Raw genomic sequence first — 27992 nt, forward strand, 5'->3', positions numbered from 1 at the left:
ACAAGCACAGAAAGAAATTACTTCCGAGAAACTCTACGAATTTGCTTTCTTAATTTTAAAAAACAGCAAATTACCTGAGTATATTCCGATTGACGCTTACATGGTCTATGATATTTAAATTAAAGTTGTTGAAGAGATGCCATAGAGAAAACGGCCATCCCCATCCCTCGGATGAATTTTTTTTTCTAGTTTTAAGCATAAAATATCTAATGTAAATATTTAAAGGTTTCTAGTAGTTCTAAAGCAAAAATGAGATCCTATACAGATGCTTTTTTGCCAATATTAAATGTGCATAGTTTTAAAATCTGTATTTTCATATCAATTTGGCAAACGTACATATACAATTTAATTACTTCAGAAACCTTTAAGCAATTGAAATACAAATTGTAGCAGCCGACATTAAAAAGGTCTAATTTGCGCATTTAACGTGTTGAGTATATAGAAAGGGGGGGGGGGGGGGTTAATACATTCGCCACCAATTCCCATTTGCTTTAAATGAGCTGAAACTCACATGAAATGAAGATTATTATATACCTCATCGAATGCAGGAATATAGAGATGATGTCATAATCAAGAAACTGGAATGTGTGAACCATGTTCAGAAGAGGCTTTTCACAAATTTGAAAAATTTGAGAAAAAAAAACTATTCCATCAGAGGGAAACATTGTTTGAGTGAAGCCTACATAAAAACCCTCAGTAGATACTACAGGAATACTGTGTATCGGCATCAGGTAAAGATCGAAAGTGTTACAACTGAAAATGTCGCAAGTCTCCAGAGGGGTCTTCTGGCAGGGCTTCACCACAATGTCCACGACAACGACTCTGAGATCCAGCATCAGTATTGCCCAGATGATCAGTGGTGTAAATGGAAGAATGACAATAAGAATGGCACAAATACATACCAGAACACTTAAGCAGCGAATAAGACTCTCATTCGTACTTTTGGTCAGCGTTCATTGACTCTTCGTATTGGTTTGCATCGCACGTTTTCTTGGGTTTTTGTTGTAGCTGATGTCTCACAACCCATTGTTGGCGCAGATTTCTTGTACCATTACGGCCTCTTGGTTGATCTCCGTGCGAAACAACTTCGAGATTCAACCACGAGTTTGTCAGTCGTAGTGGAGCCTTTCGATTCGGTTTCGCTCAGGCTCAGCGTTGCTATTGTAAATCCCGAATCAATTACCGATTATGACACATTACTCGCTGAATTTTCCGACATCACTCAGCCTATCTATAAAGACTGTCCTGTCAAGCATGATGTGATGCATCGCATCGTAACTCAGGGATCTCCGGGTTCTGTGCACAATTGTGTGGTGGTGAAGTGAATCTATTCTTGTTGAGTGGATTGATTACAGCAGTGTGATGTACTCCTATTCTTTCATTTACAGGATTGTAAATAGCTGTAACATATGTCCTTTTTTCAAATAGATTTCAGAGAAAGCTGAAAATGAATAATTTAAACATACATGTGTTTAATATTGACAAAAGAAAACATCCTTGCTGGCATTGTGTAGTTTGCATTTTTTCTTCTTTTTTTTTTCTCCTTTGATTTGTGGTGTACCCTATACATCACTGTAGACGAGGAAATTGAGCTTAAATAAGGTCATTGTTGACAGTGATGATGATGATAATGGGGAGGAAGGAGGAGCTTGAAGGAGAAGGAGAAGAACTTGGCGATGGCAGAGATGAAATGCCGCGAGCCTACCAGCACGAACCTAAGCCACTGCAGTGGAAATAGTAGTAATAGCTGTAGTATTATTTTTTTATTTTTTTTATTTTTTTTTAAAAATTATTATTACTTATACCGCGCTTTTCCCATAAGGCCCAAAGCGCTTACAGTGAATGAAAATAAAAATTACATAAATACATATAATTAGAAAAAAACAAAAACAAAAAAAACCACAGTCTTACAACTACAAATTGCAAATAAGATGTGTTTTTAAGGCCTTTCTGAAGGTAAGAACTGATGGAGACTGATAGTAGTGGTGATGTAGTATGTATGTATGTTATTAGTTATTACTGTCCATGCATTATCTGTCTCTCAGATAGGACATAAAATGGAGGTCCCTAGTATTGAAGAGTATCACCCTATTCAATAAATCAACAAGCAATTATTTAGATGTTAGTTGGATTTAATAGTCAAGGTGGACACTCATTAGCATTTTTGTTAATGTTGATTTAATATTGGAGTTTTACCACCTCTGTGTCTTTATGGTATAAGCTCTGAATATGTATTTTTGATAATGTATTGTAAACTTGCCTTTTATGGAGTATATTTGTTCCCCTTCCATACAGGCATCTTAAACTACAATCACGATGCATGACCTGAGGCACCTGGAGGATCTAGTGGATGAGTGGGCCGCAATTATAAAGAAATCATTTGTGTGTGTGTGTGTGATCCATTGGCAATGATTGGCCAACAATATTCACAATGAATGACCTGAGGCACCTGGAGGGTCCAGTGGATGAGTGGGCTACAATTTACAAAGAAATCGTTTGTGTGTGTGTGTGATCCATTGGCAATGATTAGCCAACAGTACTCACAATGAATGACCCGAGGCACCTGGAGGGTCCAGTGGATGAGTGGGCTACAATTTATAAAGAAATCATTTTTGTGTGTGTGTGTGATCCATTGCCAATGATTGGCCAACAATATTCACCATGGATAATCTGAGGCAGCTGGAGGAGCGCATTGATGAGTGGGCTGCAAGTTTAATTAACATCAACCAGTTTTACTGAGCTCAGCACAACCAGGAAACAACAGGAAAAAAAGAAAATGTGCCAAAAGAGAAAGAGAGTGGGTAAATTTCCAAAGCAGACGAAAGTCAACTTACAATTTTCCACGCCTGGGAAAAATTTGTACTTGCTATCGTCCATTCTACAGAGCGGATGGCATAAGCAGCAACATAAAGGCGAAGGAGTATAAAAAAATCATGCACTTTTTACAAAGTGGTTGGTAAGGAGCCTTTAACAGATTTGTGAATGTTGTTAACATATTCATGATCATTCCCCTCTAAGTGGCAAATTCTACGAGGAGCTGCGTGTCTATCTCGAAAGTAATGGGGTGCTCATCGAACTTTCTCCACCTCGCCGCATATTCAATTGCGACGAGACAGGATAGCCTCTCATCGGGAAGGTGTGCCGCATCATCACAACTAAGGGGAATCGCACTGTTAGTGCAGTAGGCTCAAGCAAAAAGTCGCAAGTAACTGTGTTAGCGACGATAGCTGCATCTGGTGACGTTCTTCCACCTACTATTGTTCTTGCCGGCCAGAGATTTAAGGAGAACCCACTGGAAGGTGGCCTGACTGGTGCTTTCTTAGGTTGCAGTGAGACTGGGTGGATAAACAGCAAAGTATTCTATTAGTATGTCGCCAATAGTTTCTTGCCATGGGTTGAGCAGCAGAACATCCCAAAGCCTGTACTGCTGCTGGTGGACGGGCACAGTAGCCATGTGAGCTACCAGGTTGGCAAGCTGTGTAACGAATCCGGCGTAGAGCTGTACCCCCTCCCAGACCATGCAAGCCACATCATCCAACCCTGCGATGTAATTTCTTCAAGCCATTGAAGTCAGCATAGGCTAGGGTTGAGCATCTTTATCGCCAAGACCACCTGGGAAAGTTTGTGACGAAGTACACATTTGCGAGCACCTTCAGGAGACCTTGGGAAGAAGTTTCCAGAGGAAGGAGCTGGTCCAGTCGGGTTTCCGGGCCGCCGGCATCTTTCCCTTTACACAAAACTATGCGAAGGAGAAGCTGGCTCCTGCTTCTGTATAGAGGGAGGAGGAGTCGAGCTGTATCCCTCCGAGCCCATGCAAGCCACATCATCCAACCATGCGAAGTGTTTTTCTTCAAGCCATTGAAGTCAGCATGGGCTAGGGCTGAGCGTCTCTATCGCCAGGACCACCTGGGAAAGTATGTGACAAATTACACATTTGCAAGCATTTGAGAGGAAGGAGCTAGTCCAAGCGGGTTTCCGAGCCGCTAGGATGAGAAGCTGGCTCCTGCTTCTGTATACAGGGACGAGGAGGTCTCTGATGTTAAGATCAACGTCCCCGCCTCCGGTCGCTGGGGTGATGCCGCTTCGCCATCCTCGTCTTCTGGAGGTCTTTTTTATCTTGAGAAGCATCATCGCTATCCTCAGATAACAAAGGCAAAGACAGCGAGGCAAAAGGGGGAAGATCAGCCCAAGTGTATTAGTAGTGATGCGTACCTGAAATACCTAAGGGAGAAGCAGGAAGCAAAGGATCAAGAGGAAAGGAAGAGCAAGAGATGAAGTATAATGTGAAAGAAGGTGGTAAGAGGAAGGAGAAGACCAAGAACACAGAAGAGGATCCTACTGCTATGATTGATGTCAACACCTGTCCAGAGTGCAGAGGAACATATGACAACGACACAGAGGATTGGGTAGGGTGCTGCAATTGTGAGCGATGGCTGCACATCGTCTACTCACATGGATTGGAGGGTCTATCAGACGAAGAGATCGTGGCACTAGATTTCAAATGTCATTTATGTTAGAGTTACACAGAGAAAACACTGTTTAAAGCTTTTGGGGGGTCAAACTTGTATCACCTGTTTGAACTTTAAACAAGTGGTTTACTACAGGAACTGTACATCTGGCTGCTCAGTTCATATTGTTACAACCTATCTATTTTTTAAACAGCATTTCATCTGTGTATACTATCCACAGATGTAACGCTGTTTAGGAGTTGGGAGAGATGAAGCACCAGCGCAACAGCCACAGGCAGGTTCAGTAAGAATGCCAATGCCATTCAGACACGAACCTCCGCCAAGACTGGATGAGGGTAACGTGAATGATGGGGATGCACCTCATGAGGAACATCCAGAACGTCTCCTCAATATTGACTGGGAAGTTCCTATTGAATGTTGTACTTGTAGAACATAATTTTAATCAAAATGGGTATCAAAGTTTGATACCCACTCTGTCGACCGACCAGTTTTTTACCTGTCAGGGTCTATGAATACGATGCTAAAGCCTAGGCTAAGCCTATGACAGTTTTGTCCAATATTTTACCCACTACCTGTGGAAATTCTGCAACTCCAAAAAACTCTAAAAAGTTCCACGTAAATTCAAACGGTCTATACATAAGGGATCCGACAAAGAAAACACCATCCACTAAGCCCAAGGAATGTGAGACATGCTTGTGGAAGCTGAAGTGATGTCACTTCGGGCAATGAAATCGATAAGACAGGAAAATTAAATAATGATTTGTTACAATTAGATAGAATGACATAAAGGAGATGTTGCACAAAATGCGGCATGAAAGTACTTCCACTTCTGAAAAGGTGGAACAAGAAGGAGGTTTGGTGGATTAAGGCAATCCACCCAAACACTGATCCTGAAGAAAAACAAAGCAGGAACTCTTAAACAGAGGAGGACAAAGTTGAAAGTATTCTAGTTCTCCAGACAAATGTATGATTAGCAAGAGACCACATACATGTACTACAACTTGATCTACCAGTATGGCTATGGATGGCGATGGTGACTCCCCATGCACATGTCTTCGTCAGAGGGGAGCGAGTATTCCCAAGTGTTATGGTCTGTGGTTTGTGATGTAGGGGCAGGGATGAGAGACAAAATTGTCCTAAATTAGTATGATCTAAGATTGCTGTTGGGTTGCACTTACAGTACCTTAACTTTGAGCCTATACTTCATTGCAGTTCATTTGTATCTGTCTGTTAAAATTTAAAAAATAGCTACTAACACTACTCATCCTTCCCAAATGAGTGACCAAGGTATCCAAACTCAGAGTTTGATCAGACCGTGTAAATTTTGCACTTTGGCATAACTTTGAAATACTTATACAACATGTTTTAGCAAAGTGTATGCTTATTTTTTTTATCAGGATAAGGATAAGTACATGGTCCATTTTCATCCTTTATCTGACATTGCCTTCAGAGTAACATTCCAAGTTTCATTCAATTGTTGTATGGAGTTTGAGACATTTAAAGAGTCTTGATACATGTATGTAGAAACAAACTTAATGCATGACACCAACATCTGTACAGAGATGTCTACATGTTGATACCACACAAAGACATTTGTGAGATGCTTCAGGGTCTAGTCATTACGATACATGAGTTTTAAATAACCTACAAATCAGAGAAGCTAAAAGGCAAAAGTCTGAAATAAGAGAGTTATGAATGTTGAGATCCAGATATGCAAATCTCAAATTGGCAATTTTGTCAGTTGATTGTGACGTAGTGACAGATAACTCTCTTGTTTATCGTGAACAAAAATATCACTAATTTCCGCTTTTCTCCCAAGTGCTTTCACCCTTGAAGCACTACTCAAACTATATTGTAGAGAGTATATCATTACAGGTCCTCTAAAGAGGAAAGAACATCCTAGATCATACATTTAATGAAAAGTTAAAATCTGAGTAAACATGTAACTGTATGTTGAAAGAAATGGGAAACTTTTCCGCCACTACATCACAGAGAAACTAACGATTCAGCCAATTTGAAGAGCCCATACCTAGAGTGCTTGCAACTTTCAAAAATTCCTAACTTTCTAATTTTTGTCTGAATTCATTCAAACCTTCACCAGTATGCTTCTCTGCTTGTTTCTCGAGTAGTTTGCTATCAAGGTTTGATTTTCCTTTAAAACATCAATTTCAAACATTTGCATGTAGTTGACAATATATTGGCACTTCAAGAGGTCCGTTATATTTTTGTGAATTTTTTTTTACTCAATCAGAATTAGCCTACTGCCTTCACTGCTGCATGTAGTCTACCATTACTATGTGATTCTTGATTCTTGCTGCTGGGTGATGATGTTCTTGTCAGAGATCCATTCTTGGTCAGCTTCAGGATCTCATAGATGTCCAAAGCCTCTCCTGTCAAACACATAGAAAGAAGAAATCCAGTGGAATAAGTGTTGAGCCAGATTGCAGAAAAAAATCTGTCAGTGGCTTACAGAATATCTAATATTTATTTACAAATTGCTGAGTATAAAAGCATAACAAAATAAAAGAAACAGATTAGAGAATTTTTAGGGTTTTTTTTTAAGTATTCAGATCAGTCTTAATTTTGCAACTTATGATCCTGTGATTTTGATTGTTTCTATACTCTGTTTTTCGTCTGTGCAGAAAATATCACAATTGCCACTTCTCACTACAGGGACATTTCTTCAATACACCAGTTTACAGTTGTTTCAGTGCGCATGCGCAGACAGTTGACCTCGGGTCATTGGCCCCGGAAGCGGGGCCAATAACCTTTGACCAGTGGTATTTATGCGTAAATTAAGATTGCGCCCATGCAAATGATGATTTGCACGCACAACCCAGCGCGTAGGCAGTGATATAATTTGCATGGGCGCAATCTTAATTTACGCATAAATACATGACCTCTAGGTCATTGGCCTTGTTTGAAATGGCGCACACAACTGTAAACTGGTGTATTTATTTTCAACAAATGAAAATAATGAAGACATTCTTTCATATCCTTCTTTTCCACTCACACACACTCTCTCTCTCTCTCTCTCTCTCCGTCTTTCTCTCTCTCTTTCTCTCCCTCTTTCTCTCTCTGTCTGTGTCTCTGTCATCTTACCTTTTGGTATACCATATCCCCTATGCAGCCCATGAGGGTTAGATGGTGTTTGACAATCCATGGTGACTTCCTTTCTTAGCACAGTATCAATGTCCACAGCACTGAAGAAGGCTACAGACTGTAACAAGATCAAAGCAACAGAGTAATAGTTAAAGGCACTGTTTAACAATGTTAAATCTAAGATGCGTGGCCCTACGTGTTATCAGTGCCTGTGATATGGTGTAATACTGAAGCCCTAAAAAAAATTGCGCTTCAAAATATCATGAAATGCCTCAAAAAAGTAAAAATCTTTGAATGACCGGTTTTACCATACTCATTTTCCCCAATAGACTGTAGTGTTATGAAAACCATTAGGAAAACGCAAAATGAAATTTCCATTTTCAATCATAAATATCTTGATAATCAGAACAGCGATCGGCTTGTAATAGTCGTGGGATTCCTAAATGACCTAAAGGTTTATAATTATGATTGCAGCATGAGCTAAATCAAGGATTTTGTTTAAGGATCTGAGACAAAGCTACCGAATCTCTTTAAAAGAGAAATTTCACAGGAAATGTAATTGTGTAATATGTTTCAGTGATAATAACATAGTTGGATGTACATGTATATAATAATCCCCCCCCCCCCCCTAGGATACAAATCTGGCACTGAAAATCATTACTACCCTGGCTTAAGCAGGGCTTCCATCAGGTGCTATAGCATTCAAGCATTTGTTTTCTTTACCTGTTTATTTTACCTGTGTTGATAGTCTTCATGCCCTGCCAAAGGATACAACTGCTGTAGCAGGGATTCAAATCCTCTACTATATGGTCGATATTCATGTGGCTTATCCATTGAACCACACTGTTTTGTATGAGCCCTCATCATCACTATGTACAGTATCAAAGTCAAAAGTCTACAGTATTCCACTAAATTGTTAGCACGACACTTGCTTCATGTTTGGTCTGAAGTCCAACTCAACAAAAACTTCAGACTGAGATCTATATTTTCCCTTTGTAAATCACAACTTTAGGCTTATTATAAATTTGAACTGAATAAATAAAATACGAGCCAAAGTGATACTATTAGGGTTTTACCTCTCTGCACTTGAGAAAGTTACATATGGATAACTGCAGGTGCATTTGTACTGTCAGTAAAATTAGGCAGATACAAGTACATATGAAACATATTGACATATGTATGATGAAAAATCTATCTTAACAAACATAAAGATTAAAGTTTGACTGAATAATGAATGAGATAATTTACCTGTGGAAGATCATTCATTCCCATGTTATATGCAAAGACAGCTCTAGTTAGGAGGTTGGTGATCTGAAGAGCTAGAGCGGCCCGATATCTATCCTCACTCTTGACTAGATAACGCACTTCATCGTGGATGCTGATACAGAATCGTCCATCAATGTTGTACATCTCAAACAGCCAACGCATGCATACCAGCATCAGATGGAGATAGTCTACTGCAGAACTCTGAACAACCCAGTTTACTCGACTCGTTAGAAACTGCCAAGAGATCATAACAAAGAAAATGGTATACATGTCCCTCATACAATATGCCATATACAGTTTACTCCGCATAAGTCCAATATGTTGGGAACACAACAAAATAGTTCCACTTTCCAAATTTGACTTGTGCGACCTTCAGGTTGTGCTGAGTTAACTGTACTTAGTGTAAAAAGGCATTACTCCATTTATCTGTCAGGTTCAAGTTTTGAAGTTCAAGTTTCTTTAAGATCAGGTGTATTTCGAAGCAACCTCCAACACTGTATCATTGTATGTCATTAGGAAGGTGGAGAGAGAAATGCCTTTAGAATAATATAAATGCAGACTCCTAAACACCACATGTTCCTTAAACAGTGGGGTACAGCTAAGAGGTTTGAGTATTGGAAACCTAGTTATTCCGAGTTAAGAGAAAACACAGTGCAATGGTGCACTTGGGTAGTGGAAAAAGCAGTCATATTCTTTTGACATGAGTGCACAAGTAATCTATGATCCCTTGAGCTCACTTTAAAAAAATCTGACAGCTCTCAAAAACTTTCGGAGTGAAAACAAATGCTCCATGTTTTAATTCTTCAAACGATAGAGGGTTAGGGCTGCAACTGCAGTTAGGGTTAGGGGTTCAGGTAACAGGTATCCTATTTTGCACAGGGTTGACATAAGGAATTTGATCAGTACAGGATTCAAAGTGTAGAGTAATTGTCTTGTAAATACCTCATTATTGACTGTATCAGGTTGAAGAGCTCTGCTGATACTACACTGTAGGACTGGTGTCCTGGGATTCTCAGACTGCGCTATATCTTCCAGCCCATTAAACATAGCCGACTCACTAAATAGGACAGAAACAGATCCAGTGTATAATAAAGAGTGCTCAAGAAAGAGGGAATCCAGTCCAGACTTGAAAGCATTACCTTATTTGACATGTCAATTGTATTTTTATCATGGATATAAATGAATGTCGAAATAAGCATGCAAGTATACTGGGATCAGTAAAGTTAAAAACCTGTCCATACTTGGATTAATATTTCACTAGGTTAAGATGAACTGATGGTTCAGTACCATAATGATGACAAAGACACATGGTCCCCAAGTTACCAATATGCAGAGCAAATTATGTTGGTGAAGTATGTTTCCATCAACCATTCTCTTGTCATTAGAAATCATGTATGATTTGATTTTTAAAATCACCAGGGGAGAGCCAGTTATTAGGTAACTGAATGAAGTTGGGCTAACATTAAGCCTCATCAAGATGGTATATATATTTACCAGCTCCATATCCTTACAATGTGATTATACCTTTCTGTGATAAAAGTATGATTTTTAACAATTTTGCATTCAGGATGCGTCTTTTTGTGCCACTACATTTCACTGAGGTTCCTAAGGCTGTGTTAAATCAAAAGAGTCAATGTTCTTTTGGCTCTGAGCAGACAATATCTCCACTTACCTTCCACCTTCCCATTTTCTGCCATCTGTTATCTCGATATTTTGTGGACTGGTATAGATAGGCCTGAATATGATCAAAGTAGGAGCAAAGGAGAAATACAATTTTAAAATAATGACTGCATAACAGATGGAAGGAGACAATAGAAGACTATATCTGGCCTCATCCAAGCAGATGCTAAAGACCGGAAGGAAAATGAAATGTCAATAAAGCATGAGAAAAACAGAATGATACCAAACGACGACAACGACAATGATGATGATGATGATGTGATAACATAAACAATGGTGGAATGACCCAGATAGATATACAACATATCCAAACACCTATATTTTGGAACAGACCTAGATTTTTTACAAACACAACACTGTAAATAACAATAAGAAATATAACTCAACAGTACTGAGAGAGGGGAGAGCCCAAATAGAGTCTAAGAGTGCTGTGGCAAAAACATCTGACCCTAACTAAAGAAATGGGGATAGTACTTTTTCACTCACTCTTTGATTTGTGCTTTCTTGGACAATATCTTGAGTTCTTCCAATGTGACCCAACCATCACTCTCCTCTGCATCCAAGTCAAGCTGCTCAGCTAAGCTCTGACCAGTAGCTGAAAGGCGATACCTGCACCAGAGACATCAATATATAACGTCTTATCAATAATCAGAAGGGAAAAGATGCTTAAAGAATACAATTATTTTGTTTAATGACAACAGACAGAAAAACAGACAGAAGAACTTTCATTTAACCATACTATTTCATTATTAAACAGATACTAGATTGCTCTGACCATGCACTTATCTACTATGAATGATCTATTGATAACAATTGATATTAGGTGCTTATACCATAATAATAATAATAATAATAATAGCCTAATAGTCCACTCCAAATTTTATTAAACCGAAACGGAAATTCTTTTTGCCCAATTGATCGTGAGCCCGGCAGCCACTGAGCAGCGCCAGATCGACGTTGATCTATCCCATATTGTTGAACGCCAAACAAGGTAGCAACAACTCCCATCTTTTAACGTCTTTTGGTATGACGCGGCCGGGGTTCGAACCCACGACCTCCCGGTTGTGTGGCGGACGCTCTACTGACTGAGCCAACACTCCGGTACAAATGCCAAAAATGTGCAATATTGAGACTATCTATAGAGATATAGGAAAACTAGTTAAAATTACATATGTGACATAGCAAAATATTCCAATCCAGAAAAAGAAATGTAAAATAATATTCTTTTTTTTTAGAGTTCTAATCACATTTATGTGACGGATACTACATGTTTGGTGAGGAGGAAGGAGAGGGATAAATGAGAAAGATTCATAAATGATTCCATTGTCTTAAATAAATCCTACTTCTTGATGTATCAAATTGCCTACATAAACAGGGTGCTCCTGTATTACAACTATCGGAATGAGAGAATTCAGTAGTGAACAAGCTTAAAGAATAGCTTGACACTTCATTCACAAACAATTTAACCCTAATTCATTAATTTTGTTAGAATTTTTTCAATGCCCAAAGATAATGGAAATGTAATCGTCTATATAACATCCAATAAGGAATGCAGGATTGAACTCACAATCGTCTCCCTTTCGTTGCTATGTAGATATCTCTTGCTTTCTGACGAGCCTCATCCTGAGTGAGTCTGTGATTGAATTGGATTAAGAGCCTCATGGCAAACTTCTCTCCTGCTCCATAGATACGACCGTAGTTGATCACCTGTGCAACATACAACAATGGAAGATGTTAAATAGCTTATTTATACATCAAGACTGTTGCACATACAAGACACTGATAGCAGTAGAATTTTTAGTCTGAAATATACAGACCATTCTCTGTAATGGGATGCAGTGTAGTAAATTCCTTCCTTTTAATTTCAAACTTTCTACTTGAATCACTTGTATAGGGATCTCTTAACCCTCTATAACCCGGGGGGGGGGGGGGGCGCCTAAAACCCCCCCCCTTTTACATTTTTTGCGATAACTTTTTAGCGCAATAAAATCTGGTGCTGAAATTTTATGAGTTTTTTTCTTTGACATCTCCCGCACATTTTAAGACCCTATTTGCGAAAATCGTGGGGTATGGTATCGGAGATGTAGCACATATTCGTGACCAATGCAACACAAAAACGGCTCCAAAACTGGTTTCCAATGATCTTGTGTGTACAATGTATGGGTTTTACAAGAAGTGTTAGAAGAATGTTATTTTCTGTTTTTCTTCAGATAACATCCCTTTTGGCCATCATGAACTATTCTAGATAACAAAACAATGAAAAAAAAAAGATTTAAAAACAAAGAAATACATAAGAAATTATAATTTCAAGAAAAATTAGCATATTTTCATAATTAATTACAATTATAAGTATGGAATCTCAATACATGTCATTAATTTGACTACCCTATCTTTTAAATTATATGTCAAGCTACAAACATGCCAAATGTATTTGCATTTTCTCCATAAATAGGGGGAAAACTGGACAAAATGAGAATTTGTTGGAATTTTTTTTGCATATTTGCATCATTAATTAGACATAAATTAAAATTAACAATATATATCATAAATTTTACTAAGCATTCTTGATCAGTACATGATAAGACACAAACACGCCAAGTTTGGACAAAATCGGTCCATAAATAGCCAAGATCATAGGCCCCCCCCCCCCCCCCCCCCCCCCCCCCCCGGTTATGCAGTTATATAGGGTTAAAGCTTTGCAACCTATCATACACTTAATAGATCTGTTCCTTCATTATCCTTTATCCTTTCCTTGTAACATCATTATATTCTAATATGAACACAGCCTTACCCTAGCATGGTCTCTACTGATGCCTACAGTGGATGCTGTCATGCTATGCATATCTGTTCCTTCATTCTTTTTGCCTTGTAACATCATACTATTCTAATATGAACACAGCCTTACCTTAGCATCGTCTCTGCTGATGCCTACAGTGGATGCAGTCATGCTATGCATATCTGTTCCTTCATTCTTTTTGCCTTGTAACATCATCCAACTGAATGCTGTACAACCTGTGTAGAAACAGAGAGACAACATGCTTTGAAGATATATTCTGCATTATTATTCAGAGAAAGACACTAGAACCCAAATATTGCTGGCACTTCCAATCAACTTTGTCCTGCTTGAGGCTGCAAAATTTTTCAAATATTGGATGAAAAGATGAAAGAAAGGGACCGAAACAATGGACTGATACAAAAAAGCACATGTAAAGGTTGATCAAATATATACTTTCTCCAATATATTTTAAAATATTTATTTGATCCCCTCAAATCTACTGAATATCTATAAAGTTGAAGGAAAAAATTAATACCTGGTAGGTCTTTATCACCAAAGAATTAAGAACAAAAATGAAAAAATATTTTGATATTAAGGATGTCACTTATTACCATGGAAACCTGCAAAGTTTTTATCTCCAACGAGTGCTGCAATCCAGAGTTCTTGAGAATCCACGTCTGCTCCAACGAAATGATATCCAGGAGGGCATTGGATCATGGACTTCAGCTCACTCCCTACTCGATCAGTCTAGTATGAGAGTAGATTAGAGTAAGACAACCACTCCATTAGTCTACTTAAATTCTACTTAGTGATAGGATAATTCTTGACAAGAAAGTAATCAGGTCATTTGCACAATAAAAACAAAAGATAAAAATATGAATTTCTTTCAGTAAAGATCAACTTAGATAATAAACTGAATGATGATAGTCTAAAAGTAGGCTCAAATATATATAAGCTGAGAGTAACTTGCTTCTGAAAGGCTCAAAAAGAATTCTTAGTAGCATTTACACAACTCAGCAAAATATAATTTGTTCTATGCAATGTCCAAATACCACTCCTGATGATGGACAAGGTAATTTTTACACCACATGAAGATCTGAAATTCTCTGCATAAATATTGAACTTACTCTGGCATTACTAGCAGTCAGCCATGTTGGTTCTACAGCTCTCCTTGTGACCGTTCCTGCAGTGATGACCCTTGGTATGATGGCTCCATAGAAACCATCTTCATCATAATCAGGATTCCGTCTGACTGACAATGGTAGATCACCTCCCTCAAGGTGTACAACCATCTGAGAACTACAAACAGTAAACAGAGGGAATTATTCTTTTTAATTTCAATGTATCTGGGGAGAAGATTAGTATCCTCAAGAAGCGGTTACTTTTGTCCAGTCAGGGTCAGATGACTAACCCCAATAATTTAAAATAAAACAAATTCATAAAGAGAAGGTTGAGTTCCGGGGAATGTGAAAAATAATCTGTGAGAGTTTTTTAATCTTGTTATGTTTGTGAAGAAGTTTGTGTAGAAATGGAGTGCTATTTTCAAATGCTTTGAAAAGAAATAGCTAAAGTGTTTCAGCTAAACTTTATGCCACATGTTTGCATAGTCATAAACACACATTTTTGTGTACAGTGCAAGTAAATTTCAGCAAGAACACGTCAACTTCTTATCCTTTTGGAAGTTCAAAATCTCACAGCAAACGTCAATTCGTGCTATCGGTGGTGTCTCCAAACAAATTCAAAAAGTTTTTGATTAGCAATATCTTATAAAGCATTTAACCATCCTCATTGAAATTTTGAAGGTGATTTGTTTTTAGAATCCTCTAAACTCTGTGTGAATTTCACAAGGATGCACGCTAACACTACAAGAATCTGATCATTTATGTAAAAATGTATCATTTTTCAAATGTCACAAAGAGAGCCTGTTGATTAGCATCGTGAACATACAGAGGATGTCTTACTGAGCCTTACGAGTCAGAGACTTGGGCATTGTTTGTGCATACACATGTGTAGCTGGTGTTATACAAAGATAGGGGTGTCAGAACGTAGAAAGAAAGCATGTTGTGACATTTCTGGTACCTGATTCTCTTCTGAGCATTCCTCCAGAAAGAGATAAACTTATTAATCTCCAGGATCCGGTTGGCCTGAGCCCCGCCGCCAGATCCAAGGGTTCCGTCTTCAACCTTATTCAAGAAGTCCTTGGCAAGGGGATTACCAACATTAGAATCAGCTCCATCCTACATTGTATTAAAAGCATTGGTAACAATTGTTCAGATATGCCACAGTAAACTGGGGCAGTTTTTTTTTTTTTCAATGATGCAAGTGTAATTAGCTTGACATTTCTGTATCTTATAACACACAGCTCAGTGAATACACATCTGACAATTGTTACATGCAGTTGCCATTTATTGTGATTAGCTACCGGAAAGTAAATGTAAAGTCAGCCATTGTTTTTTTTTTTTATTGTTATTTTAAAATATTCAAAACATGTCAAATACCCCTCCTAAAGTCATATATATTTCAAGATAACCTTGTTGATACCACAGACAGATAATAGAGGCGATGGCATTAAAAGCTTTTGAAAATGAATCTGTTTCCTACCTTGTGAGGTAGTTTGTAGAACCAGCATCCTGGAATGTTGACATCTTTGACAGGAAGTCTACCACTGTGACTAGGGGCTGATCTCGAGGTCTAAAATTGGAACAGAGAATGGTAGATGAGCTGTTTCTCCTCCCTTGCATTTAACATGATTCCAGCAATGAAATGGCTAATACACTCAGTTTAATAATAATTGGGTTCTACATCATTTCAAAACATAGAAAAGATGAGAAGTATCTTACAAAATGCAATCAAACATGTGCTAAAACTCTCAAGATTGGATTTTATACAGTATACAAATGCATTTTTGTTCTATGGAGCTCTTTATCCATTTGTTATAATAATAATAATAATAATAATAGTGGGTTCTTGTATAGCGCTCATGTCAGTCAGATTTGACCCTCCTGGCGCTCCCGATTATTACCCTGGCTTTAGCACGGCTGCCATACGGCGCTCTAGCATTTCAAGGAATCAATTCCTACCAGGTACCCATTTACTTCACCTGGGTGGAGTGTGGCAAATGTAGATCAATGTCTTGCCAAAGAACATTAGCGCGGCGGCGGGACTCGAACCGCGGACCTTGTGATCGACAGTCTGGCGACGTATCCACTCGACCACAACACCTCTACAAGATAATCCTACATTGACATCTGTATCTCTGTTGATATTGTTGTTGTTGTGAGACATTTCTACCTTGACTATGTATATACATTGTTGTTGTAGTTGTTTATGTTGATGGTTTGTTCTTGTTCTTGTTGTCAATTTTAACAGGGCCCTCACACAAAAAAAACGAACAAAGTATGGTGAGTAAAAATCGTAGTTCACTCATTCAGTCGAGAGAATATATCTAATAAATGCATTATTTTACACATTTGGTCATCTTTCTCTTAGTGAAATTTTGCACACATGATATTTAAAACGGGTATGTGACCAGATTATTTTCTCGATGAGTCTTTTTACTCATTAAAGTTCATGTAAGTTAATATTGGATGAGTATTCTCCGTCTTTAGTGACCGAGTGAGTAAAAATATTCACAAGTGTGTAAAGTGGCTTTTTGCTGACTAATATGTCACAGACTCTTTATTCGTTGGATGAGTAAAAAAAATAAAACCTCAGTCCCTTCGAAGCTGTACTCATCTTAGGAGCTATCTTACTCTTTGCATGCGTGTAAATATTTCGCTGATGAATATTCGTACGCGTTCGTGATCGTTCGTACGTACCCGATCGTCACGTTTTTAGCGGCCAATGAGCCCCAGAGTAAATGTAAGTAGATTTGATTTTTCTTAATTTTGAATCAGTTAGTAGTAAGGGGGTCCCCTGAATTTTATTCAGACTTTTTCTAAAACAAGTTAAGGCTACCAATTAGATATAGAATCTGAAAATCTGAAAAAGGCTTTGCACACCGGACTTTTGCTGAAAAGGGTGGGGGGACGGGGGCTATGTCTATGTCCACAAATTTACAATCCCTGTGCAGCTATGTACTCTTCGTATATATTTTTTCCAATATGTTTCATCTTGTTTCAGGTAATAATGGCGATGTATGATGTACAACTGCCCACCATGTCGTTTGCAGGGTTTTCGCTTACGTAAACTTGTTTACCACATTCGTAGTATATTCATAGCCACAAAGCAGATTTCTTCCTCGTGTGTTGGATCAAAGGTTGTGAGAGGTCATATAAAGTTTATCATATGTCATGCATCTTAATTGGCATCATGCGGAGGAGTTTGCTGCAGTAGGGGAAAACATACATGTACAGGTGCCAAATACTGTAAATGAATTAGAACAATTAGATCCACAACCCCCTGAAACAGGAGAAGAAGACGCACCTGTTTTACAAACTGATGATGCAACACCTTTTGATGTGCGACGATCAATAGCTTTGTTTATTTTGTCCATTCGAGATAAACATAAATTACCTATTGTTGCATTCGGACATTGAGTAAGGAGATGTTTTTATCTGAGCTTTTGTGACTTTGATTTGTGAAAAGATAAATCACATTTTATACTGTATTTTGTTTCTTAAAGAATTGTTTCATGTGGTGTTTACAGAATATTCATTGATATTGCAGAATATGATATATTCATCACACTTTAACTGGTGAGAAGTAGAATTAAGATCCAAAATGTTACATCTTGGCTTTATTTGTTCGTTTTATGTTTGATGTTGAACAGATTACAAAACAGTACAAAAAGCATATGTATGTATACATATACACATTCTTTGTTTGCTCTGAAAATTGTTGCATTCGGACATTGAGTAAGGAGATGTTTTTATTTGTGCTTACTTTTGTGACTTTATTTTGTGAAAAGATAAATCACATTTTATACTGTATTTTGTTTCTTAAAGAATTGTTTCTGTGGTTTTTACAAAAGTAATAATATTCATTGATATTGCAGGATATGATATATATATTCGTCACACGTTAACTGGTAAGAAGTAGAATTAAGATCCAAAATGTTACATCTTGGCTTTATTTGTTCATTTTATGTTTGATGTTCAACAGATTTCAAAACAGTACAAGTACTTTGTTTCTTTTGCATTTGGACATTCAGTAATAAAGAGGTGTTTTTATCTGTAAAATTTGTGTGAATCTATCTCTTTATTTTGGAGAAAGGTATATCGGTTTTGCAGTAATGCTTGTATTGAATTTGCAATGTGTGAATTTTCAGCAATTTATTGGTTTGAGAATTCACGGTCTAACTCAGCATGCAAACATTACATAAATATAGGACTTCCATTTGTACAGTGACAAACATACAAACTCACAATTTTAGCTCACACCTCTATATGGTAGCATGCAGGGAAATATCTTATCATTATTTGTATGTCAAATCGCGATTTACTCACAACATTTGGTTAAATAACTCACTAATTTAGATTATTCATTTGCCATATATAATCACATGTGATGAGCCTAATAACCTGACTGAATGATTGAAGAATTACTCACTAGTTGAGATGAAGCGATTTACTCACATCATTTAATAGGTTAAATAGCTCACTAACTTAAAATACTCATTTGCCATGTCACTATAATGTCAAATTAACAAAACTCATTCCTGTGCGTTATCAATCTCAATTTAATGAGTTAATGCATTCAGTTAAGTGTGTCACTATTGTGTCAAAGTTTATTTCCATATTTGAGTAAGATTACCCAAATATTTTTGGTGTGCTTCTGGAACTAAATATCCCTCTGTGCCCTTATGCTTTCTTTGTTTTCTGATTAGATTACATAAAATATGTACACAACATTACTAATCATAATATATACACTAGTTGTGGTGTATATTAAAAATAAATTGAAGTCATTATCTACATGTACCTTTGTAGAGATTCCCTTGGCTGAGCTTTCATTGGTCCTGCTATCACTCGGAACATCAGCAGACTGAGTAGATGATTGCTTTTCTTGTCTAGAAGACATCATGTCTTGAAGGCTCCTTAAAGTCAAACAGGAAGAGGGAGGATGATGATGATGATGATGATTCTATGTTACATTTGATGTTAATCACTGAAATTTGATGCTTCAAATGACCCTGAACTAACATTCCTTCAAAGATATATTACTGTTGAATTCAGGTTCACTCACTCAACCTCAATCCAAGATGGAGAAGTGTCCCTTTCTCACATGCACAAAGAGAATATTTATATCAAGCTCACTTTAACAATGAAAAAACATAGAAAGAAAGAAAGAATCCATTAATATATCAATCCATCAAACAAACGATTGATCCAATCAATCAATAAACAACATGGAAAATGTCCTTTTCTCAATGTACACACAGAATACTTCTATCAAACTCACTTCAAAGGGAAGGAGGGACCAGGCTCAGTCCTCTGTTGATATCTACTATCAGGTTTGCCTGGTACAAGGTAGCCCCATCCATGCTTAGTGGTGTAGTGTAATGGGTAGCCATCCCAAGTTAGACGCAGGAGTTTGGGTGTGATCCTGGTCTGGGAGCTGATTAAAGAAGGCCCGGGGGACCAATCCACGTGGGACTTCTTGGGGCACAGCTCTCGAAACCAACTGCAATCAAAGACAGCAATGAGAAGAAAATAAACATGAGAACATGAAGGACAGGGCCTCATTTCACAAAACTTGTCATCAGTGAGAAATGACATTTTCTGTATAAGCTAGTGATATCCTTGCTTCTGATTGGTTATCAGCAGATTTGTCACTGCTTTCTGTCATTTGTCATTGAAAAAAGCTTTTGTGAAACTGATCCCTGGTATATTACATTCAAATAATCAAAGAGGCAACTCTGACATGGGACTGTTTCTTCACACTGAAGCAGAGATATATCTTCAACAACAAAAAATTTGTTCAGATTCTTTGATATTTCTGTGTTAAGTGAAGCAAATTACCAGACTAAATCTTCCCTTAAACAAGCAGTCATTTCCTTATATCTAAAATAAAGGGCACATATTTATTCATTTTCTCTTTATCTTCAGCTTACTCTGCACATTGACAGGACCACAGAAGATAAATGCCACTTGCTCAAGCAGTAATTATATTAAGCTCATCCACCTAAGAATTATTAATCAGACTACTTTAGACTCATTAAGATATTTCAAAGGAACTTTGTTCTCGGAGCTAGAAAGATGGCATCTCGTTATCCCCATTCACAGGGATTCCTCATTATTATAATATCATCGTTTTTAAAGCCAAAACATCACATACTAATGTTTGAGGATACCTATAATAGGTTGCTAAAAAAAAAACTTTAAAAAAAAATCCAGTATTTAAAACAGACATCAACCACATAAAATGTCTGTTGATTGGACCAGTGAGCAATATGATCTTGATCAAGAGTTTATAAAAGTTACACAACGTTAACTTGTATCTTCCAAATGACTACCGGTACCTTCTTAGCATATCAAAAGTTTGTTGTTTCTATCGGGGTCAAAAAAGAATAAAGAAGGGTAAACATGTCTATTCTTCTGAATAAGAAAATTTCTTTAAAATATTTGTTAAAGCTCTTCCAACTTACACAGGGTATCCTGTCATATGCTGGTTCACTTTAGGGATTCTTCCTGCTGTGCTAAGCACATCTTCAACACAAGTTTCTTCCTTTTCTTCTTCATTTTCTTCCTCTTCACGCTCGATTTTTTCCTTTGAACATTCCTCATCCTTTTTCTTTTTCTTTGCTCTCTCGGAAAGAGGGATAGTCTTCCGGAGTCTGTAGTCATCCACAGACCAGTCTAATTCCCATAGCCACGGGTCCTCACGATACCTGCATCATAAAAATTCAAAAAGTTACATATGTACGTAAAGCTCTTCATACTTGCATCTTTGGCACTTCACAGTTATCAAATGATATTGTCATTAGTTTTCAAGCATGTTTACAACATAGGGCTGCGAGGAGTAGTCGAATGCTCGAGTACCTGCACGGTTGACAACTACTCGAGTACGATTTCTCGTACTCGAATATTCGGCGCAAAAAAAAAAAAAAAAAAAAAAATCCCGGTCACCTGGCACTGTCCAGGCCAACGCTTAGCCGTGCCAGGGAGAGCGGCCGCCGCTGGCATGGTACCGTCAGTAAAAATGTTTCCCAACTCAAGCACTGTCAAACTCACCACTCAGAAACTGGGACCAAATGTCCGGATTTCTGTTTGGACTCGGAGGAAAATGGATTATTCTGCCATCTTTGGTTTTTAAAACAGCATTGTTTACTGTTATTATTATTATTAAAATCGGCGCCTTCAACTGCAACTCGAGGTAAAATTGCATGCGTTTTTCGGCGACAGACCTGGGATACTGTTCCAGTGGTATGGTAGTGGCAAAAAAATTTTTTTTTTTTTTTTAATTAAAAAAAATTATAAAAAAACATGGCGTCTGAATATTCAAGTATTCGCTTGTAAGCCTGGGAGTGTACTCGGGTACCTCATTACACTGTTGTGCACAGCCTTAAGTATTGTGTACGATTATATGCAAAAGATTACTGAAAATCACAATGACCCTAGGTGATCCCAAAAGTGTTCCATTCTATCCCGGATGCAGAGTAGGAAATGAAGAAGAATGCCTTCAGTGTCTTCCTGAAGACATAAGTGCAAATATGTGTGTTGACCTTTTCATTCGCAGTGCGAATTTTGTAAGTGTTCGTGTTATACAGCGTGTTTCCACAGAAAACATCGACACGGTATTATCCGTGTCATACCGAGTCAGTTTTCCTGTGGAAACACAAGCGTGTCGGGTCGAGTCGACCGAGATGCGGATTATCAGATCCACCTCTGGGAGGTGGATCTTGCCGTGTCGATCCCAACGAACTCCCTGTGAAATCGCTGTGGAAACACACAGCGACAAACCGTGTCTGGCGGAGCATCAGAGCGCGCCAAGCCCAAATCACCACTGCAGCATGATTGGTTGAAAAATACTCAGAAATATGCGTATACAATAATATGTTTATATACGCGCTGTACGTAACAATGACAAATGTACGTCACAATAGAATAGCGTGGAATCCTGTGTAGATCTGAATCCAAGATCGAGGTCAAAGGTTGAATCTTGACTTCCGATTGACATGGCATTTGCCTGACTTGGAACACGGAATCGGGGCGAATCGGAATGCTGTGCTCTGTGGAAACAGATTGGTTTAATACCGTGTCACCGCGACACGGTATTTCAATCCGGAAAAGATAATCCGTGTTCCACTTTTTTCTGTAGAAACACGCTGATAGTCAAATTTGATGTTTATACAGAAGTACACACCTGAAAAAATAATAGAAAAACCCAGAAAGTAACAGTATCTTTAATACACGCCGATTGACAATGCAAATAAGGGACTACAGTGTGAGAGTGTCTACTTTATTTCAAGCAATACTGTACTTACTTGTCTTGGTGGAGCATGTTACAAGCATCATTGGCAATGTGCATCAAAGATTGTTTCATCTCCTGCTGCAGGTTGTCATAGGTCTCCTGAGCGTCTCTCAAGTATCGCTCCCAGTTCTGGTTGATCGGCAGGTAAGCCTGTCCCATCTCTAGCATGGCTGCAAAGGTCACAGGGTGGGGGAACCTGCAGAATGTGTCATTACACGAAAGGACATTAATGGGACAGTGGATTGCACTCTGACACAGACGCAAATGATATATCCATCTTATTTCAAGCATTAGCTACAAAGATACTATCGATACTATCATTTTTCTCTTATTTTCAGAGGTGACTGGCTATATACATGAGAAGGAAAACAGTGATATTATCAAATATCATGACATTGTTATATGCTCAGGGGTGATAGTGAGCACTAAAAAAAAAAAAGGGGGGGTTTTTTTCCCCCTCAACCCCCGCCCCCCTTTAGTAAAAAAAAAGAGAAGAGGAATCACGGGGAAAAAAATGGCATCTAACAACATTCCCCCCTTTCGAGTAGGAAAATTGGGAAAAAATAGGGCAAAATAAGGAAGATTAGAGAAAAAAAACAGGGAAATCAGTAAAATCAGGATACAAGAAGGAAGAAGAAGTAAAAATCTGGTTAAACATTTTTTTTTTTTTTTTTAATGATTTTTTTTTTTTTTTTTAATTGGGAAGTAGAAAAAAAATCAGGAAAACAATTTAAATCAGGTTTTTATCAGGCCTGTATGCTAGACATCATGAGGGTTTATCAATTTCATAAATCTTACTAAATCTTACAAAAAACAAAAATCTGAATACCTGTCTACTAAGACAGGTATTCAGATTTTTGTTTTTTGAACTCAATTCACATGAAAATCAAGAGCACAGTTTTAGCATATCTGCAAACTACAACAATCATTGCTGATTCAAAATCTGTAAAAACAAAATGCTGAATTACAGTAGAAGTAGATTGCATTGAATCATTTAAATCTTTACACACACATAAAATCAACAACAACAAACAAAAAACAAAAAGAAAACAGAGGATCGTCGAACTGTTTAGATCAAGCTCACATTCAAACCAACATGAAACAAATCTTAGTGACTCATAGCTGTAAAATCCTGTACATGGTGGCATACATTAGTTACCTGTCACTGAACATAGGAAGAAGCTTACTGATGACCTTATGTGTTGCAGCTACATCTTGAGCACAGTATGTCATTAGAGACTAAGATCAAAGACAAATAAACATTAAGTAAATTTTTTTTAAAGTCATTTACATTTGCAGCTTTCAATTAAAGCCAGTGTCATGATACATTATAATATGATTGCAGGGCCTCAAGGGAAAACAAAATCAATACTGATGAGGCACCCTGGGTAAAAAAAGACATATTCTTAGTAGTAGTATTATATCTGTACCTGTAAAAGTTCTGAGAATATCTACAATGTATATCTTATTCAGTCTGAGCTTTGAAAAATTTGTTTCTCCGAGGGAAGGGGGTTATTGTTGATATCATTGATCTGACATTGGCTTCAGCGACATTTGCCTGGTGCTGTATTTTGTCCAGGTTTAAATTACAAGTAAGGGTTAAGGATCTGGATTAAGTTATGGGTATCATGTTTGGTCTTGGGTTGAAGTCAGGAATTCATTCATGTAGGAGTTGAGCACAGAATACTTGTTGCTGGAGCATGCATTATATAAATACCCTACCCTCTGTATCTCACCTACAATAATACTTATACAGATATAACAATGTTTTTAAATAAAGATATTGTAGCTCCATGTTTTGGCAGAAAATGGTTCATTCGTTATGAATAACGTTTAGCTAGCTAAATGCACATTTTGTGCATACATTGAAAATTTTTCTCAATGAAAACAGGCCAATCACTGTACAAATAATGGTTAAAATGTTGTGCAATCTACTGATATTCAACACATGCCTTCTGAAAGACACCAATCGATTAGAAATCACATGAGTATAAAGGATCTTAAACCAGTTCAAGCTCAGAGATATAATACAAGGCCTAGTATAATCACCTGAAAGTCAGCTCTGATATCAGCCATACTCCCATGCACAAAGGTATCTCTCTTGGTCTTATCAAGTGTGCTGCCATCATCACTATACAGGCTGTACACATCAGCCAGATTGTTGGGACTACTCTCTGCTAACCATGCAGTAGCCTGTATATCAACAAATATGGGTGTCTGTCAAATTCACCGTCTCTGATTACTACATTCCTTGAAATAAATATAAATGGGTATTTGCAATTCTTATGTTACAAAGTATTGAAGAAAAAAAAATTATTTTAATTATCTAAATGATTACAATTGATCTTTATCAATGAGTAATACTAAACATAACAATTCCATTAAAACAACTACAGCTATAAACTTAATATCCTTAAGTATGGTTTCCTCAAACTTCTTCACATAAAAGTAAACCGCATTTGAAAGAAAAGAAGAAAAATACAGAAAACATTAGTATTCTACCATTCAGGATTTATTAAAAAAAACAATGTGTTTCATGCTTCAATAAGTACATAACGTACAGTTTGATTTGAGGATTGACATGTCCACTGACAAGGGAGAAATGAATTTTTCCAATTAAATTCAATAAAATATTTGCTGTTTAACATTTTGAATGCATGAAGTCACGTTCTTCTTTTTAGTTATGTCGAAGTCTGAATGTCAATGTACATTTTATAACCTAATTTCATGTTTTATTTTATTTTACTGTAAATATGACAATATTAGTCTCCAGACTTTTGTCATGTTATTTTTTTTTCTTCTGACTAAAACCGAAATTGAATTGAAATGAATTGAGCTGTACTTACAGGAGCACCAAAGGATTTCTTGTTATGCTTTTTCTGGATCCAGGGTGCAGCAGTGGCACCCCCTCCTCGTGCATTGACCTGCCAAAGCGCCCTCTGGAGGGTGGTCTGCCCCGAGACACACATGTGAAGGCTCAAGGTGTCTAGGAAACGAGTCTTTGTACCCTGTCATCACATGCAAATCATAAAGAGTTATTGTGCATTGTGTTCTCTCCTTTAGAGTGAAGCAACATCAATACAAATGAGCAAAGAGTAGAATACATGTGTATACCCTGTATCATGACTAAATAAGTCTTTTCTACCTTTCAAATGATTTTTTTTCAATTTTTTTTTTAACCCTTTGATCCTCAATTCTAATCCGTTCAATATTCCATGATTGCACATAGGCTATTTGAGCAAGATTTTGCAAAAGTATATTTCAGTCAGAAGTTGCCACGATGACAAATAGCAGGATGGATGGACAGACTAATTAAAAAGTGATGCTTCTGGCTACAGTGCAGAGAAACATAGTGAGTATTGGCAAGGAACAGAAAGAGGGACAGATAGAGGGTGGAGGGGGAGAGAGAGGGAGGGGGGAGGGGGAGAGAGAGAGAGGGAGAGGGGGAGGGGAGAGGGGGAGAGAGGGAGAGGGGGAGGGGGAGAGAGGGAGAGAGAAAGAGAGAGAGAGAGAGAGAGAGAGAAAGAGAGAAAGAGAGAGAGAGAGAGAGAGAGAGAAAGAGAGAGCTGCTTAAAAGAGCATGACATGTTTCTAACCTGCAACAGGTACTGTTCTTTGACAAAGCTCCGGTCAAAGCTGACATTATGTCCAACGATCAGTCTCTCTGTCCATTTCTTGTTGGGTGGTTTGGTAGAGCCTTTCTTAGTCTCTAAAGGAATGAGGTCTGGCAGTGCCAGCTTCTGAGACAGTGTAAGATGATCTTCAATCAGTCGATGACTACACCATGAATACCTGGAACAAAGCAAGGTAGTTTAAACATAATATCAACATATGGGTCGGTAAACTTTGGTGGGAACAAAACTAACCATGGGTTAATGTTGGCAGAGGTTAATTAATGCAATATATCATACCATTAATCGTTAATATTTGTTGATTTAGTACGAGTGTTCAAACAAGATATATTGTATTTTCAAACAATTCCTAAAATGTAAGCAGACCATATTGCCTTTAAACTATAGCAATTCATTCATTCATTGTTCACTTTTTCCGTCTTTACCATGCATTTGTTGAAACTGCTACAGCCAAAGTAGGGAAATTCCCTTCAGCCATGCAGCACTCCATGTCAAACACAAGACTTTGGTCTTCAGGAAAATCAACAGGAACAGGGCTCTCGTTTTCAACATACCTATTCAAGACAAAAGAGGGAGAAAACAGTTCATATTTTTCTTTCACAAGTGTAATAACATGATGTACAAGTTGTAAATCTAAAAGCATTTATTCTTTAACAGTAATGGAGATTAAAAACATGACTGCATCAATAACCAATATCCACAATAGCTCATTTTGAAACATTCCATCTGCTGAAAGTGTTTAAATTAAAGGAACTATATAGATCAACGACACAATGGCAAAGTCTATATATTGTTGTCTCACATGTTAAGATGGGTGCACCAGATGAGAGAAATCAAACATGTCCCTGGTCCCTGTTTTAAGTATAAATCTTTAAATGAGAGTATCTTACTTCATCCATCCCTCTTTGAAAACCCAGTCTTCAGGCATAGGAGGAGGGAGGGTTTCTGCCAGTTCATGAGCCATGTCAAGATATGAAGCACTCTGTTTATTGGCAAGAATCTGGAAATGTTCATCGATGCTATTCCCAAAGAGTCTTGGCAGTTTGAAATCAACATCAGGTAAAATAGAACCTTCTTTGCCCCATAGTCTGTGATTCTCAAGATGTTGCTTGGTTTTCTCTAGGAGTTCATCATTTTTAGTTTCTGTAGCCTGTTTGACCTTTGACCTGCTCGAAGCTTTCCTTTTGAATATCCGTTGATGAAGATTCTTTGAGAGCATCTGAATGTTAATTGCATTCATTCTTAACTGAGGAGAAGTATCTGATGTTGAGTCTATCGATGCTGATGATGACGAATGTGATTCCTCTGGTTTGCCAACGCTGCTGTCATCTTTGGATAAATGTTTCTGGTCAGATGTTGAGAATGGTGATGATGAAGTTGTGGATTCAGGTTGCCATGGTAGTGTTTTCCTAAACCTTGCCGAAGGATAGAGAGGTCTGCCATGGATCAATCTGCAGTAACTGCACAAATGAACCACAGACTTCCTACATCCTTTTCCAACACCAATCATCTTGAACAGGAAGAGTGTGCTGAGAAGGAGTACTGCTGATCAAGTGTTCCACAAATTTTGCAGTCCTGCTGAACAAAAACAAAAAGAGAAAGTTAAAAGCTCATTAAAGTGCACATTTTAATACACCTTTTCACACAAATCAT

General features: G+C 37.7%; 1 protein-coding gene across 1 annotated transcript; it reads right to left on the reverse strand.

Moving 5' to 3' along the window:
• Positions 1-6495: 6495 nt before the first annotated feature.
• Positions 6496-27962, reverse strand: LOC115920735 (DNA polymerase subunit gamma-1-like). Its single transcript, XM_030977260.1, has 22 exons — positions 27230-27962; positions 26765-26893; positions 26304-26499; positions 25554-25715; positions 24757-24900; positions 23867-23946; positions 22721-22903; positions 20882-21124; positions 19696-19917; positions 19216-19330; positions 15895-15984; positions 15373-15530; positions 14421-14592; positions 13905-14040; positions 13423-13529; positions 12085-12224; positions 11004-11126; positions 10510-10572; positions 9780-9894; positions 8820-9071; positions 7572-7689; positions 6496-6859 (listed from the first exon to the last, which is right to left on the reverse strand). The coding sequence occupies exons 1-22, from the start codon at positions 27847-27849 to the stop codon at positions 6723-6725; spliced, it is 3705 nt and encodes a 1234-aa protein (XP_030833120.1). The 5' UTR covers positions 27850-27962; the 3' UTR covers positions 6496-6722.
• Positions 27963-27992: the final 30 nt, after the last annotated feature.

This window comes from Strongylocentrotus purpuratus, unplaced genomic scaffold (assembly GCF_000002235.5).
Source record: "Strongylocentrotus purpuratus isolate Spur 01 unplaced genomic scaffold, Spur_5.0 spur5_scaffold_9, whole genome shotgun sequence".
In the NCBI taxonomy this organism is placed as follows: domain Eukaryota; kingdom Metazoa; phylum Echinodermata; class Echinoidea; order Camarodonta; family Strongylocentrotidae; genus Strongylocentrotus; species Strongylocentrotus purpuratus.